Source organism: Nomascus leucogenys, chromosome 3 (assembly GCF_006542625.1).
Source record: "Nomascus leucogenys isolate Asia chromosome 3, Asia_NLE_v1, whole genome shotgun sequence".
Lineage (NCBI taxonomy): Eukaryota > Metazoa > Chordata > Mammalia > Primates > Hylobatidae > Nomascus > Nomascus leucogenys.
This window is the reverse complement of record NC_044383.1, coordinates 137,008,085-137,025,648: the sequence shown is the minus strand read 5'-3', so window position 1 is coordinate 137,025,648 and position 17,564 is coordinate 137,008,085. Positions and strand designations below refer to the sequence as shown.

At 46.5% G+C, this 17,564-nt stretch overlaps 1 protein-coding gene across 6 annotated transcripts in view; it reads right to left on the bottom strand.

The window, feature by feature from the left end:
* MTHFD1L (methylenetetrahydrofolate dehydrogenase (NADP+ dependent) 1 like) overlaps window positions 1-17,564 on the bottom strand; it is a 236,051-nt gene that overhangs the window by 40,218 nt on the left and 178,269 nt on the right. The window contains exons 27-28 of one of the 6 annotated variants that reach the window (XM_030809839.1): window positions 14,553-16,210; window positions 13,923-14,448 (exon numbers count right to left, since the gene is read on the bottom strand). The exons of the other annotated variants lie outside the window; for them this stretch is intronic. Coding sequence (XP_030665699.1) covers window positions 16,199-16,210 — 12 coding nt within the window. The 3' untranslated portion in view covers window positions 13,923-14,448; window positions 14,553-16,198. Of the gene's footprint in view, window positions 1-13,922; window positions 14,449-14,552; window positions 16,211-17,564 lie in introns of those variants that run through there. 6 annotated transcript variants of the gene reach the window in all.

The window sequence follows — 17,564 nt, the reverse complement described above, 5'->3', positions numbered from 1 at the left end:
TTAGGCCCTGGGTATTTCTTGCCTACTACTTTCTAAATAGGTCTTCATGACTAATTTCTCCGTTTTCCACTCTACCTTCCGGACTGCTGCCTGAGCGATCTCTCTGAAACATGAATGTAATTATGATATTGCTGTATTTAAAATCCCCAGGTCCTGCAGAATAAAGTCCTGACTCCTAAAGCTTGATGCTCAAGGCCTCACAAGACCTGGGTCTTGCTTTCCTGCCCGGTGTCATAGCTCATTCCAAATCTCCTGTTTCCTCCCCATGCAGTGGCCACGGTAAAGGCTTACAGCAATGTTCTCTCCTGCCTTCACGCTGCGGACCTGCTGCCTCCTTGCCCCTCGACCCCTGGTGAGTCTCTTCTCATCCTTCATGATCCGGCTTAGGTAACCCCATTCCTGGCCTGACTTCCCTATCCCTGCCAGCCCCCCGTGGCGTCTGCTCCCTGGATCCTGGAGCAGGGGGCTCCCTCTGTCCCAGGGAGCTCTTTCATCTGTCTCTATATTTAACTTGCGTGCCCCTCTAGCCTGTGAACTCCGCAAGTGCAAGGTCCAGGCCTATTTTGTTGTTGTTTGTTTTTCTAATGGCCTAGTACCCAGCACTCCTCAATAAATATTAAACGAGTGAATCAGAAATGAGGCATTTGAGTGGTTGCACAGTGATGCATCCATTAAGCTAGAATGGCCTAATGAATCATCTCTGTTCGCCTGAGGATTGTGTACCAAAAGGGAGAAGGTTAGTCACTTACAAGGAGAGAACTCTAGCACCTGGACTCTCTTGGTGACAACAATAAAATCTCATTCTTCAGGGCTCCCTTTTCTAAATTCCGCATGGTCCTATACCTTCTGGCGTCCCTATTCCAACCCAAGGCAATGCAATTATTTACTATGTAAACGTTAACTGAGTTGTTTATGGCAGGGTTGCTTCCCACAAATGCAGTGCTGTTCATCTTAGAGACGTCCTCTTGCTGACCTTGGCCTGCACTGCCCTTCCCTTAAATCCCAATGTCCTTGCTCATGTCTCTCTTGTACCCGCCCTACATTAGAGGAAGGGCTTGAGTCTGGAACCAGGCAAAGCCAAAACCCACTGAAAGCATCAACTCACTCGTAAGTAAAGCGGGCGACTCCCTAGTGCATGGTGTAAGACACCGAGTTAGAGCCTTCCCTCACCAACCCGTAGCTGAGCAGCACAGACCCACCGTGCGGACGGCACAGCCACCCTCCAGACTGTGGGTAGGAAATGCACCATCATTTCCACCTTCGAAACTGCTCTGGGAAACGCCAGTCTCCAGGCAGCTTGATTAGCAAGAATACTTCATATCACAAAGAGTGTTAGGAACAAAACTTATTTAACAAAATGGTAAGAGCAGAGCCTCAATACTGTGGGAAGGACCTGATGGCTTTTAGAGCATTTTATTCCTTTGGTAGTTCTCATTTCTCATCAAAAAAGAACATTTTCAAATTTTATATTCTGATTTTATAAAAACAACAATCATGGCCAGGTGCGGTGGCTCATTTCTGTAATCCCAGCACTTTGGGAGGCTGAGGTGAGTGGATCACCTGAGGTCAGGAGTTCGAGAGCAGCCTGGGCAACATGGCAAAATCCCATCTCTACTAATACAAAAACTAGCTGTGTGTGGTGGCACAGGCAGGAAAATCGCTTGAACCCAGGAGGCGAAGGCTGCAGTGAGCCGAGATCATGCCACCGCACTCCAGCCTGGGGAACAGAGCAAGACTGCATCTAAAACCACCACCACCACCACCACCACCACCAGTTTAGAACTGTAGCAGCCCGGAGCTAAAAGGCCCTGGAGAACATCATCCCACCTCAGAGGGAAGGGAGCTGCTCTGTGGCCAGGGCAGGACTTTGGGCCCAGACAGCCTGACTCCTTCAGCGCACTTACCACTGCTCCAGCCTGCCCCTCACTGAGGCGCTGCCTCAACTTTGATTAAAAAACCAAGACACTTCCTTTAGAAGTTCTGTGGGCCAGGTGCGGTGGCTCACGCCTGTAATCCCAGCACTTTGGAAGCTGACACGGGGTGATCACCTGAGTTCAGGAGTTCAAGACCAGCCTGGCCAATATGGTGAAACCCCGTCTCTGTTAAAAATAAAAAAAAAATTAGCCTGGCGTGGCGGCATATGCCTGTAATAGTGATGAGATGCTATTAAATAAGTTAAAACAGTAAAAAACAACCCTTTGCTCCATACCACAGGGGTCCCCGACTGATATGCACATGTCCACAAGACTCACACGGCCAGGACAGGCCAAGCCACTCAGGCAGAGGCAGAGGCAGGAGTCCTGGAAAAGGAGGGTGGTGTGGGCCATGGCTGTCCCTTGTCACAGAGGCAAATTACACAGACTCCCATAAATAACAGTCTTCACCATACAGCTCCACCTCGGGGGTTAAATGGGTTTCTGTAGGCTAATTGCCATCTCATGCTGAAAATCTGCAAATGTATATGGAATTAATAATTCTGGCTGGCTGTCAGCCAGTAGGTCATCCTTCAAAGCAAGCAAAACACGTTTCTGTACAGTGTACCCACAGCTTTCTGAAAGATCAGAAATGCAGCCTTTGCCAGGACAAATGCCAAAAACGGATGTGACGGAGCCCGAGCATCAGTGCTCCCACGCTACCTCCTTCACTCAGAGCCCCAGCACGGCCCCAGCTGGCCCTGACCCACCCAGAGGGTCTTGCTGTACTAGATACTCCTCTTTCTTATCTCTCTGTTGAGAAGCTATTTATATTTCATTAGAATGTCAGTGCAATAAACCAGCTTAAGCTCTTGCTGGGTATGGAAATGAGCAAGAGAAAAGGCAAAGCTCAAGCCCTCCATGGATAAGCCACAGCTTCTCCAAATAGCAGTAAAAATAAGGCCTCCAGCTGGCCATGGTGGCTTATGCCTGAAATCCCAGCACTTTGGGAGGTGGTGGCAGGCAGATAATGTGAGGTCAGGAGTTTGAGACCAGCCTGGCCAACATGGTGAAACGGTCTCTTCTAAAAAATACAAAAATTAGCCAGGCATGGTGGCACGTGCCTGTAATCCCAACTACTCGGGAGGCTGAGGCAGGAGAATCGCTTGAGCCTGGGAGGCGGAGGTTGCAGTGAGCCGAGACGGCACCACTGCACTCCAGCCTGGGCCACAGAGCCAGACTCTGTCTCAAACAAACAAACAAAAGGTCATGTGTACCGCTCTCCTCGAAGGTAAGACTGTTCTGTGGAATGTTTTGAGAAAGAAAAGGTAGAAATACTATCTTATTGTATATGTGTGTGTGTGTGGATTTTTGACAGGGGGAGTCTAGGTCTCATGGGTCTTTTTGTTTTTTTAAGACAGGGTCTCACTCTGTTGCCCAGGCTGGAGTGCAGTGGCGCAATCACAGCTCACTTCAGCCTTGACCTCCCAGGAACAAGCGATGGTCCCACCCCAGCATCCTGAGTAGCTGGGACTACAGGTGCACATCACTGAGCCCAGTTAACTTTTTGTAGAGATGAGTTTTCGTTATGTTGCCCAGGCTGGTCTCAAACTCCTGGGCTCAAGCAATCCACCCACCTCAGCCTCCCAAAGTGTTGGGATTACAGACGTGAGCCACAGTACCTAGCCGGTCTGTCAGGCCTTAAAGCAGTCTGAGGCTCCACCATTATTATATTTTGCCTCCAATTTTCCATATGTCCGTTCCAGAAAGGGGAGGTTGATTTCAGCAAAGAACACGAGCAGGTTTGCCTTAGAATGAAATTTAAAAATTAGATTGACAGAAATCAGGATCACGGAAAATACATAATGGAGCAGAGTCAAGATTCAGTTAGAAGGCAGGCACTGGGTCCAGCAAGCCTACAATTACCAGAGCTGAGCTGTTCATTAGTTATAATTAGAGCAAACAACAAAGGACACTCAGCCCCAGCCCCAGCATATGTCTGGTTCATACGGAGAAGGCATTTTCATTCCCTGGGGGAAAAAGCAAAAAACCCCAAAATACAAGCAAAACAGACAATAACAACAAACAAAGTAAAGAACCCCAACATTTATTGTCAGGACTGAAAGAAATTCATTCCACAACTGGAACCCACTGTGTGCCAAGTGCTAGGCCTGTAATTCAGGATTCAGAGACGCCTCCCAGGTCAGAACACCTTGTGGGGAAACAGACAAGCACACAGGCTTGTAACTGGAGCTGTAAGTCTACAGCAGAAGTCCTGCTTGGAAAAGGAGCAACCCAGGAAACTCTCTGTGAGCTTTCCAGAGGGGATGGCAGGTGAGAGAACAGGGCCCTGCTGTTGCATATTGGTAAGGATCTTCCCCACAGCACCAGTGTCCCTCGAAAGGTGACAAGAACACGATGTTATAGGACACGTCGCTGAAAGCAATTCCACACAATATAAATGCACAGCTCTAGGAGGTTCAGCTTGGTCTGGGGATAAAAACTAGACCATCTCCAGAGGAATGGACAGACTGCATTCTTCAGATAATTCTCCAGGCACCATTGCCCAAGCGGGCCTTTCAGAAAAAGCTGGGTGGCTGTGGTTCAAAGTCCTATTCTCTGGCAATGGCATGGAGTGAATCCACTTTGCCATGCCGATGGAGTGTGCTCCCATGCCCAGCACCTCAGTCACTTGGCCAGCAGGGTTGACAATACTTTTGTGAAACTGTGGACCCAAAACAAGTCTCTCACCTAAAAAGGTGATTAACCCACCCCAAACACAGAAACAACAGCCAGGGAATCTCTCAGAAAATAGTTCTAGACTTGCTTGAAGAATATGAACCTAATGGATGACAGTAAGTCCAGCGGCCCACACGTGGTGGGCCGTATCTGGTTTAGGAGAGTTCCAGAGTGCAAATGACGGGTCAGCCAGAAAAGCTGTAGGAAAATCTCCACAAGGCACACTAGACATGTTCCCCTTTGAGCAACACACTTTTCTAACAGCCAATAGGAAACAACAGCTCGAAAATGTATCCTAAAATTTACTAAACTTTTAAAGGCTATGTGGAATTAATGCATTATCAAGCAAGAGTAGATAATTGGAAGCTACCCTTTCTTATTATACAGTTCTTGGAATCAAGAATTACTTACAGTAACTCATAGGATGTGAAAATAAGACTATAGAATCAGCACAAAGGTCAGGTGTGGTGGCTCTCGCCTATAATCCCAACACTTGGGAGGCAGAGGCAGGCAGATCACTTGAGGTCGGGAACTTGAGACCAGCCTGACCAACATGGAGAAAACCCGTCTCTCCTAAAAATACAAAATTAGCCAGGCATGGTGGTGAGCGCCTGCAATCCCAGCTACTTGGGAGGCTGAGGCAGGAGAATTGCTTAACCTGGGAGGCAGAGGTTGCGGTGAGCCGAGATCACGCCACTGCACTCCAGCCTGGGGGCAACAAGAGCAAAACTCCATCTCCAAAAAAAAAAAAAAGATTCAGCACAAACATGGTATAATATTTCTGGGTTGAATCCTGGGTTTGCTACTTTCTATCTTTATGAGGAGGGTAAATTCCTGAAGCTGTTCGTGCTCTGGTTTCCTTGCATGTAAAACCGAGATGGAGATTTTAATCTACCTCAAGAAGTGCTGGGGGCATTAATGAGTTAATACACACAAAGCACTCAGAGCACTAGCTGGCACCTAGTAAGTGCTCAATAAATGTTCTAGTTAAGTTTTTTTTTTTCTTTGAGACGGAGTCTCCCTTTGTCACCTAGGTTGGAGTCCAGTGGCGCAAACTAGGCTCACTGCAAACTCCACCTCCTGGGTTTAGGCGATTCTTCTGCCTCAGCCTTCCGAGTAGCTGGGATTACAGGCACCCAACACCATGCCTGACTAATTTTTGTATTTTTAGTAGAAATGAGGTTTCACCATGTTGGCCAGGCTGGTCTCGAAATCCTGACCTCAAGTGATCTGCCTGCCTCGGCCTCTCAAAGTGCTGGGATTACAGGCATGAGCCACCAGGCTCGGCTGAATTACGGTTTTAATTTTTATCTTTGTAATTTATTTAAACATTCCTTTATTCCTGCTTGCTTTTCTATGTATTTTTACACTGTTGACATTATGCTCTACTAAATCTCATTTTTCTCCACTCAACACACTATTTCTTCAAGTCATTAAACATTTTAAACACGTAATCACTGTACATGTACATATTTAGAGACAATCATTCTGGTCCTGAAACTACCTAGGCATTACTATCTTTAACTTCCTTTTCATGAGTCTTTTTTGGATTACCCATTTTATTTAGGGGGAAAGAACTGATTATTTGGGGGCAGAAAAATGTCAGTTCATGTGCTCAATAGAGAAGATGTAGGGAAAAAAATTACAAGTCAAGATCTTTGAAGATGTACTGAACTGCTGCTGGCCGAGTTTTTGTTTTTAAAGTAATGACGTAGAGAGCAGTGACTGCATGTTGATAACACTCCAGAGAGGGGCCGGGAATGTCAGAGTCTGCTGCAAAGGGGACTCGTGCACTTCGGATGAACCGGAGCACTCCATCATTGTCCTCAGTTTGACTCTGTGATCACAAAGAAGTGCTAGAGAAGGATTTATGGACGCGTGTTTTTTCAGTGCTGCAAAGATCCCCCATCATGGTTTCCCTGTACCATTAACCATTTACTGTCCAAATAAGATTTCCCATCTGAAGCTCTAATTCATAAACTTAATTTTATTACTCTTCATGAAACCTTCTGTTCTTTTTCGTGATGTCATTGTAGCAATCATTTTTTTTTCTGTCTGAAATACTTCCTACTCCAAAGAAAGATATAAGTTTCCAATTTATGCCTTAAATGAAAACTAACAATGCTTCAAAGATGCTGAATGAATCTCCCCTTGGAACCTCGCTGTTAGGTGGTTTGGTGTCTCTCTTCTCTCTCCCTGCCAAAATGTTTCCATCTCAAAATAGGAGCACATTCCACTCTTTATGACAAACATCATAAAGTTAAAATTAAAAGTTAAAATCATAAAGTTATCAAAATCAAAATAACCTCCAGATTCCAAACCAGCTTTAACAAAAAGTCAGTTACCGTTATCATAAATAATAAAAAACTGTACAGCTATCTGAGCAATGATAAGCGTTTTTTTTTTTTTTTTGAGATGGAGTCTCACTCTGTTGCCCATGCTGGAGTACAGTGCCGCCATCTCGGCTCACTGCAACCTCCGCCTCCCGGGTTCAAGCAATTCTCCTGCCTCAGCCTCCCTGGTAGCTGGGATTATAGGAGCCCAACACCATGCCCGGTTAATTTTTGTATTTTTAGTAGAGAGGGGGTTTCGCCATGTTGGCCAGTTTGGTCTTGAACTCCCGACCTCAGGTGATCCGCCTGCCTCAGCCTCCCAAAGTGCTGAGATTATAGGCATAAGCCACTGCGCCTGGCCAGCATTTTAAACTATATATTTTTTAGATGGCACAGAGGATCACAAATGAATAATTTGCTAAATTCAGTATGTATTTACTTGGGAGGGAACACCAACAACAGCATGGACCCAACTAGGAGACCTGACCTGAAAGTATTTTCAGGCCCAAAGTAAAAACTGTCTCTTATTTTGAGCATTGTAGTTGGGAATTACACTTCTCTTGGATGCTAAAGTACAAAAGAGAACTTTTCACTTATCATTGTGATTTTATAGCTCTGATGACAAGTTAACTCTTTGCTACTGGAGGTAGTGTCAACCATGCCATAAAAAAAAGAGAGCAAAGATAATGGAAACCAGGCTACTGGTCTCCATGGCCTTATAATAGTTGGGATATAGCAGCAAGTAAGTTGAAAGTGGAGGATTCTCATGGATCAGAAATATTTGTACAAGTTGGACAAATACTGCATGGTATCTCAAACACAGAAGAGATTACCTCCTTTATTTGCGGGACAATTCTACTTATCTGTGTAATATAGTTTCCAACAACTTTTGATCTGTAGCAAATAATAGCCCATTTAGAAACCAAATTATTGAGGCTTAATGACTAGATGGGTATAGACTTATTGTTTCAGCACCCCCAGACGGGCGATCTCAGTGCAGTAATGCTTCATTTGTCCCTTTATTCAGCCTGGAGCTACCTCTTCTGACACTTCAGGCCTTCTTGGTTACCCAGGACAAGATCCTTCCTGGGGCTGGGCTCAGGCTCACACAGTTTGGGTAGGGGAAAACAGCTGGGAGTTTTGCTTTTCTGCATTAAAGAGTGAAGAATGGCCCAGAGCCCTTGCATGGTGGGCATGTAAGAGGGGACCATCATTCACACAGGTTGCTAGTAATGGTGCTGCTGGAGCTATGCAATGGTCTGATCCCCCTATTCCCTTGGTTCCTTAACCCTATTTTATGGCTTACCCTACTGCCTTCAGGGTCCAGCTCAATTCCCAGCTGCAGCCTCTAAGGCGCTCTGGAGTCAGGCTCCTGCCCACTGCCGTCTGGAATGTGCCACCCTGCCTGAGTCATAAATGCTCCTCTTTTTAAGACACCTCAGGGCACTCCTGGGTAGAGAAGCAACCATCCTTCTTCCGTATACCTCGGCATCCTGGCACCTGTGAGCCGTTTGTTTGCATGTATCAGCTTGTCTGCCTCCTGCCAACACTAAGCTTCAGGACAGGGATTGGGTCTTTCCAGTCTTGGTAACCTCAGTGCACAGTGCATAGCAGACACGCAAGAATGTTTTGAACTGGATGGAAATGTAGAGACTGTATATCACTCCCAATGTAAACAACTCCCCAATTTTCAGCCCTGGCCTCTCTCCTGAACTCCAAAAATGATTTCTAACTGTCTGATGGCCAACTTGGCAGGAAGTCAAATGTCAGCCTCGGTGCAGGGCACTCGTGGGTCAGTCACTTCATTGCTGTGCCAGTTTGAAGTCGTTGCTCTCTCTGGGTCCGTCCTTCCAGGTCCCCAGAACTCACTTGGACTCCTTGCTCACATCCCATCCTTTGTCAGTTCTGGCAACTTCCACTCCACTGCGTCTCCCGGCTCACATGCCATCCTCTCCACTTCCAGTGTTATTGCCCCCACTGGAAGCTCCTTATCAATGAGCCCCCAGGCTCATGCACAGGCCTCTCCAGGCCTCCCGCCTCAGTCCCTGCTTCCCTCAGGAGGGTGCAGCCAGGGTGATGGGCCTGCAGTGTCTCAAATGCCCCAGTTTCACCCCAAGCCCCACTCCTTAGGCAGCATTCTTGGCCTACCCTGCCCACTGTGGTCTCTGCCGTATTTGAACATCTACTGCATTTAGCACTTACACCTTTCTCTTGGCAAAGGCTGCACTAATTGTACTTGCTTTAATTCTCCAGGTGTTTATGCCTTATTTATCCAAACATCCTGCTGCCTCTGGGGGTGTGTGGCAGCAGGTTTTCACTCCGTTGTGATGTGTCTCAATGCTCAGCATGCACAGCCCTGTGAGTACATGCTGACTGACCTACTGAAAAGAAAAGCCAAGATGTTTAAAGTCCAGTTATTCCTGGGCAAAGATCCCATAAACCACAGTAGTCACAGAGCACTAGAACTCTACCTCTTATCACTGACTATGCTCCCAGGGTGAGTATGGGGAGTAATGAGCTAATCTACACAAAGCATTTGGAAGGTGTGTGACCTTGCTAAGAACAGGTGATGGTGATGATGATGATGATGCAGCCTGAAATGAGAATGGCAATGCATGGGTGGAAAATGTGGTCAAGCAGCTTTCACACTAAAGGCCATACAGCCCCACGATCCAATCTGGTGGGTGTGCTATCATACGAAATATATTTCATCTTTGTCCTTGGTTCCAGTCACAGGTTTCCTAAAACTCTTGAAATTTCTGATAGGGGTGTTTTTCGCTCTATTCATAAGGAGCTCCTTCAATAACACCTGAGCTTAAGGTAATGGAGTGATGGGGTGGGCCTCCAGCTAGCCTCAGGATGGAAAGACCAAGTGAGTAGAAGACTGGAGGGCTGGAACTTTCAGCCCCACCCATCAACCTCCAGGAAAGGTGGAGGGCGGGGAGTGGAGATTAAGCTCTACAAAAATCCTTGAACAAGACTTGATGAGTTTCTGGGCCGGTGAAGGCATCCTTGTGCCAGGAGGGAGGCGAACCCCAACTCCACAGACCATACCCTGTGCATCTCTTCATCTGGTGTTCATTTGTGTCTTCTATAATAAACTGGCACACATAAGCGTGTTGGAAAAGCTCTCCTCAAACCGTGTTTTCCTCTGCTGTCGCACCACAACAATCATCAACACGGAAGACTTCTGTGACCAAATGTGTAGGGGGTTTCCCCACACACCAAGCAGCGGACACCAGGTGAGGTGGCTTCCAGTTCAGTTCTGACCCTGTCTACCCAGAGATAGTGTCAGATCCCACAGGGCTGAGCGCCCCCCACCACACCAGTTGCAAGTCTGGGCCTCTGGAACTTCTGACCAACTGGTTTCAAATTGGGGTTCCTAAGACTCCCCTCTTTGGGTTTGATTCATTTGCTGGAGCAGCTAACAGAACTAAAGGAAACACATGCTTAACATTTCCAGTTTATTATAAAGGATATTGCAGGCCAGGCATGGTGGCTCACACCTGTAATCCCACCACTTTGGGAGGCCGAGGCGGGGAGGTCACCTGAGGTCAGGAGTTCAAGACCAGCCTGGCCAACATGGTGAAACCCCGTCTCTACAAAAATACAAAAACTAGCCAGGCATGATAGTGGATGCCCGTAATCCCAGCTACTCAGGAGGCTGAGGCGGGAGAATCACTTGAACCCAGGAGGCGGAGGTAGCAGGGAGCCAAGATCATGCCATTGTATTCCAGCCTGGGCAGCAGAGCGAGACTCTGTCTCAAACAAACAACAACAACAAAAAGATATCATAAAGGATACATCTGAAGAGGTGTGTAGGGCGAGGTATAGGGGGAAGAGGCGCAGAACTTCCATGCCCGACCTGGGTGCCCTGCCCTGCAGGAAGCTCCACATGTCTGGCTGTCTGGAATCCCCTTGAACCCTGTCCTCTTGGGTTTTTATGGACGCTTCATGACATCCACATTCCTTCCCACAAGGTGTAGGGTGGGACCCTCTCATGGGAGGGTCTTAAGACTCACAATCAGAAATGGGGAAAACATTACAGTGCAAGGAGGGCAGGGAAGGTCAGAGGCCTGCCTCTGAGGCGTGACACCCCCAACATTATAACAAAAGGCTGTAAGAAGGGTTATGGGATTCAGGAGCCAGGAACCATGGATGAAAATCAATATATATCATAACACCTCTGTAAATAAGCGTTTCTCTGAGTTCTGTGAGCCATCCTAGGAACTTAATTGAACCCAAGGAGGGGGCTCATGCGAACCCATTTTTTTTGTTTTTGTTTTTGCTTTGAGATGGAGTCTCACTCTGTCTCCCAGGCTGAAGTGCAGTGGCAGGATCTCAACTCACTAAACCTCCGCCTCCCGGGTTCAAGCGATTCTCCTGCCTCAGCCTCCCTAGTAGCTTGGCTTATAGGAGCCCGCTACCACACCCAGATAATTTTTTTTTTTTTTTTTTTTTTTGAGATGGAGCCTCACTCTCTCGCCCAGGCTGGAGTGCAGTGGTGTGATCTCCGCTTACTGCAAGCTCCGCCTCCCGGGTTCACGCCATTCTACTGCCTCAGCCTCCTGAGTAGCTGGGACTACAGGCGTCCGCCACCACACCTGGCTAATTTTTTTGTACTTTTAGTAGAGACAGGGTTTCACTGTGTTAGCCAGGATGGTCTCAATCTCCTGACCTTGTGATCCGCCTGCCTCGGCCTCCCAAAGTGCTGGGATTACTGGCATCAGCCACCGCGCCCGGCCTAATTTTTGTATTTTTAATAGAGACGGGGTTTCACCACGTTGGCCAGGCTGGTTCGAACCTCTAACCTCAAGTGATCCACCTGCCTTGGTCTCCCAAAGTGCTGGGATTACAGGCATGAGCCACTGTGCCCGGCCGTGAACATGGTTTTTAGCCAGGCAGTCAGAAGTATGCATGGCCTGGATTTGCAATTAGTGCCTGAAGTGGGGCTGGTCTCTTGGGACTGAGCTGTCAATCTGTGGGATCGGACACGATCTCCAGGTAGACAGTGTCAGGATTGAATTGAATAAGAGGACACCCGGTTGGTGTTTGTGAGAAATATTTGGTGTGTAGGGAAAAGCCCCCACACAGCCAGCCACAGAACTGTGCTATTGTTGAGTGTGAGAGTACAAGGGAAAAACAGTTTGCTTTTTTGCTTTACAGTGGGACATTTGATCCATAGGTCCATATCTAAGCACATGAATAGAATGTGTTTGGGCCTGGTTTTTTAGTCTTGCTGGTTCAGTAACTGGTTTGATAACAGAGACTAGCACACTGATTCCCAAAAGAACTAGGCCAAGAGCAGACAGGATTTGTGGGCACCTGAGCCACTCATTAGCTCCTTAAAAGATGTACTTTTCTAGCCTTCTTTGGAGCCTGGGATTCTAGTACTGGCGAGTTTCCACTGGCAGCAGACTCCCTGAAGATTCCCTAGCCCTCTGCAAGGTTGGCAGGCCACTAGCACATTTAGTTGGCTCCTAGGGTATGTTCTACACTGGAATTCCCATTGTGGGAAGGCCAAGAGAACTGAAGACACAGTCTCTACTCTGGAGGTGGGAAGTGGGGGAGGCGGTAATTTAATTAATAGTAGATGGTGGGTGAGGCGACTTGGTAAGGTAAGAGGACACACAAAGGAAGTAACTGCAGTAAACCTTAGCTGGCGGCACAAGTGAAGAGGTGTGCTTGAAAGAGAAATGGAGTGTATGGAGGTGGGTGAGCATATTCTGGTAGGTGTGACAAGGGCACCGTTCCTCCAACACCAGTCCTGGGAAAGGCATGTGATATGGTTTGGCGCTATGTCCCCAGTCAAATCTCATGATGAATTATGATCTTCAGTGTTGGAGGAGGGGCCTGGTGCAAGGTGACTGGATCATGGGGGTGAATTTTCCCCTTGTTGTTCTCGTGATAGTGAGTTCTCATGAGATCTGGTTGTTTAAAAGTGTGTGGCACTACCCCTTCACTCTCTCTCTTTCCTGCTGCCATGTGAATATGTGCTTGCTTCCCCTTTGCTTTCCACCATGATTGTAAGTTTCCTGAGGCCTCCTCAGCCATGCCTCCTGTATAGCCTGTAAAACTGAGTCAATTAAACCTCTTTTCTTTATAAACTATCCAGCCTCAGGTAGTTCTTTACAGCAGTGTGAGAACAGACTAATACAGCATGGGATCCCAAGTAACTATGCATTCAGAGAAGAAAACACAGATACGTCTGGGAACTGGATGATGGAAGGTACAGGGAAGCACAGTAGGTAACTTTCATAGGTCCTACACTCTACATCATATTCTTGGGGTTGGAATGAGTCAAACAGGAGACTGATGTCCAGGATGGAATTGGCTCTTTTTGTTCCCAGCTATAGGTCTCTTCCTTAACAGATCACGGTACCTTTATTACAAATGGCCTGGGAAGCGTACTTAATGCAGAAAAGCTAGCAAATTCTTACAGGGGTTAGTCATGCAGTTATACATTTTCATTCTGGGACTTCCAGGGGCTTAATAAGGATTCATTGACCTACTTCATTGGATCATTTAATCCAACATAAATTATATCCCTACACCTACTTTATACTTGCTCCCTGATTTTATACCAGTGAGTATAGCCTGATGGAATTAAACATTCTGAATTTTCAATGATACCCAGAGAAGAGTGTGATAACCAATTCTCTCAAAAGCAATTTGCTGCAAATATTTTCATTTACAGTAAGTCCTTACTTAACATTGTGGATAGGTTCTTGGAAACAGTGACTTTAAGCCAAATGAGGTACCGTGTGGCTTCATAACTCAACTCTTTTTCCTATCAATTAGACTATGGGAAAACTGGTTTCACATGCATCATGTCCTTTTGCTTAAAGTGGTAGTTTCCAAGAACCTATCAATGACATTAAGTGAGGACTTATTGTAATCTGATATCTGCGGGTGGATAATTTAAGGAACACATACATAGTTAAGCCTGTAAACTGCTGCAAGTTCCAGATATTATCAGTTATATTTCTCCACAATTACAATTCCAGTTTTGGGGTTTCTTTTTACTCATTAAATTTGAAAAGCCAATTCCAGTTTTAAAGCTTGACCCTTTTCTTAAAAGTTTAACTTCTCTTTTTATTCAGGCTTCCCACTAAACCCTCAAACTGACTCTGAGGGTGGCCTGGGTATCTAATTTACAAAACCGGTATCTTGGTTTGCGTTCATTTTATTTCCCTTGCATACATTGCTTAGCTGCTTCTGATTATACGCCTCTTAGCCACGGCTGGGATAGAAAAGTATAACAAGAGAAAAGTGTAACTAAGAGACATAGAAGAAAGAGAAATTCCACGAGCACCAGATACTTTTATGGGTGCCTTTTGGAAGCTCTAAATTGAGATGTATCTTTGTTGTCAATTTATGCTATGAATCCAAACGAAAAATGGGGGGAAGAAAACAAGTAGGCTGTAGATGAAAGTGGAAGAAAAATGAGTCTATATATATATGTGTGTGTATATATATATATGTATATATATATGTATATATATGTGTATATATATGTATATATATGTGTATATATGTATATATATGTGTATATATATGTATATATATATATATTACCAGTTGTATGAAAGTATATGGGTCAATATCTCATCAATACCTAGAAAAAAATAATAGATCAATATGCTGATTTTAGGGGTGGACACAAAAGTGTTATAAGCATCTTTTATCTTTTCTTTTTTTCCCTCCTTGACTCTGAAGAGAAACACCATTTTTCTATGTATGCAAAGAGTAAAAAGTCAGAACTAACACACAGGGATTAATAGCAGTGAGTTACAAACTCAACTTTGTGGTATTGTACCTGGCAACATTATTACTCAGCATATTTCCCTGGCTGAGGCTGATTTCATTTAAAGTAGTTTTATACTTGTGCTAAAAATAAGTGTACATCACACTAGGGGAGAGAAGATCCTCTACACAAATGGATTGGATCTAGATAACCTTATGTACCAGAGAGGAAAACGGCATTCTCATGAGTCACAAAGCTTTCTTTTTCTTGTTAATATGATAAACAGTTTCTGGAAATTGAGAATGATGCCGGTTACTTTCCTTCCTCCTGAACATGCCGCACTGAGGAGACAGGGATGACTCCTTCCCTATGGGACAGACACACATGTAGCTTTCCCTGGGTTGTGGAGGAAGGCATGGCCACAACACCATCAGCAGCCTGCGGCAGGGACCTCACGATGGGAGGAAGCAGTGGATGCCTGGGCCAGGGAAATGCATATTTGGGAGAAAGCAGGAAATTCTGATGTAGAGATAGGGAAGAACCCTGGGGAAAAGGACCCATGCTGGGCGGGGAGGAGGAAACCACCAGGATCCCAGGATCGGAGACAAAGGACACAGGGACACAAACAAAGTGAGGCCAGATGGAGAGGGCAGGCTCATGGGGAGGGCAAGCTCACGGGCAGAGCATGAGCCAAACCTGGCTTATTTCACACTCATCAGAGAGATTGCATAGATGGGGCCAAACCAGGGCCCAGGAGCATCGGAGAGACGAGGGCCATTTCAAAGACTTTTGTAAAATAAGCTCAAGGTTTCTTTGTTTATTTGTGGGTGTGGGAGTGGAAAAGTAGGGAAAGTGGAGAGGGGGGAAAAAGGGATGGGTGATTTTGCAGGCAAGATGCTCCCTGTGGAGGTCCTGGCGGACCTCCTGGGAGGAGTGGCGTTCTGCACACTCTCACATCATGGGGAGTGCATGACTACATTACTGCTTACACATCTCTAAGTGCAGCTTGAGGGGTGAATGTTTAATTGTCTCACTGTAACTGACCGTAAATCTCTGGAAAATGTGAAGGGTCATGCATTTGATTTAAACCTATGAGGTCTGAATGAATTCTCCTCCATGCCTAACCGAGTGAAGCAAGTGTATAAACCGTGCATCCCTAAGTAGGGCCGGTACAAAGGGGAGGAAACACCTCCCCACTGAGCTCGCAAAGAACCTCATCACTGACCTGAATCGGATCCAGCAGGAAACGAAACACTGAGTACATACTTTTACAGTAGAGGGAGGGGGACGGAAAACAAACTGAGCTGAACTGAAACGTGAGAAAGGACAGAATGGCAGTGAGTCCTCAGGGCGGGGCCACCCTCAGTCCAGTAACTCCACCCGGCATTTGTAGCGGGTGACATCACTGATGCCCCAAACACGCTCCAGCAGTTTCCTGCTTTCCAGAGTCCAGCCGAGTGATGATGTCACTGGTGCACCTGGGTAAAGATGTGGCAGGGCCGGGTCACAGGGAGCGGGGACAAAGGCCAACCCAGTTAAATAAACTGCTGGTCTTCTAGGGCCTGGTCCCTGGGCAGGCTTCCACCATGAGAAAGGTACAGCCCAGGCCAATCCCGACAGGAGGAAGAAAGCATGTAGTTGGCCGGGCGCAGTGGCTCACGCCTGTAATCCTAGCACTTTGGAAGGGTGAGGCGGGTGAATCACGAGGTCAGGAGTCTGAGACCAGCCTGAACAACATGGTGAAACACCGTCTCTACTAAAAATACAAAGAATTAGCAGGGCGTAGTGGCGGCCGCCTGTAATCCCAGCTACTGGGGAGGCTGAAGCAGGAGAATCGCTTGAACCCCGGAGATGGAGGTTGCAGTGAGCCGAGATCGCGCCATTGCACTCCAGCCCAGGTGACAGAGTGAGACTCTGTCTCAAAAAAAAAAAGAATGTACCCATGCGGTGCCTCCTGTCACCCTCTGCCCAGAAAGGGCACAGGGGCCAAAGTGAAGGAGTTACAGGAAGACAGAGGGAAGGAAACTGCACAGAGATAACCACATGGGGGCAGGCCCTAAGCTGCTGGGACCTCCACAGGGTATCCCTTTCCTCTGACTGGGAGAAGGAAGCACCAATGGTCTTTCTCTACAGTGCCAGGAGCCACCCGGCCCCCAGAGATGAGCTACATGGCACTGACTACCATCTAAATGCTTCTGGATAGTTTCATTCCTTGTAGATGATATTCCAAATATTATCAGTTGTATTTCTCCACAATTACAATTCCAGTTTTGGGGTTTCTTTTTACTCATTAAATTTGAGAACCCAATTCCAGTTTTAAAGCTTGACCCTTTTCTTAAAAGTTTAACTTCTCTTTTTATTCAGGCTTCCCACTAAACCCTCAAAGTGACTCTGAGGGTGGCCTGGCTATCTAATTTACAAAACAGGCCAGGCTGCCTAACCCCTAGATTCCAGCCCAGAGTGTTGCCATAAATTGCTGTCAAGACATACCTCTATGTCCCATGTTTGCCAGTGACAAAAGGGTTCATATTCTAAGTTCTTCAAGTCTCTCTCACTGTCTCAATGCGAAGTCAATGGAAAACAGTCAAATACACCAAAAATTAACTTCCAATGGATATCTGCTATGAATTCCAACTTGGTCGGACACCTCTTCAGGCCAACTGTTGTGAAAACGCATTGTTGTTTTAAAAAACACTGTGAGAGATGGCCGGGCGCAGTGGCTTACTTGAGGTCAGGAGTTTGGGACCAGCCTGGCCAACATGGTGAGACCCCAGTCTCTATGAAAAATACAAAAAATGAGCCAGATGTGGTGGCATGTACCTGTAGTCCCAG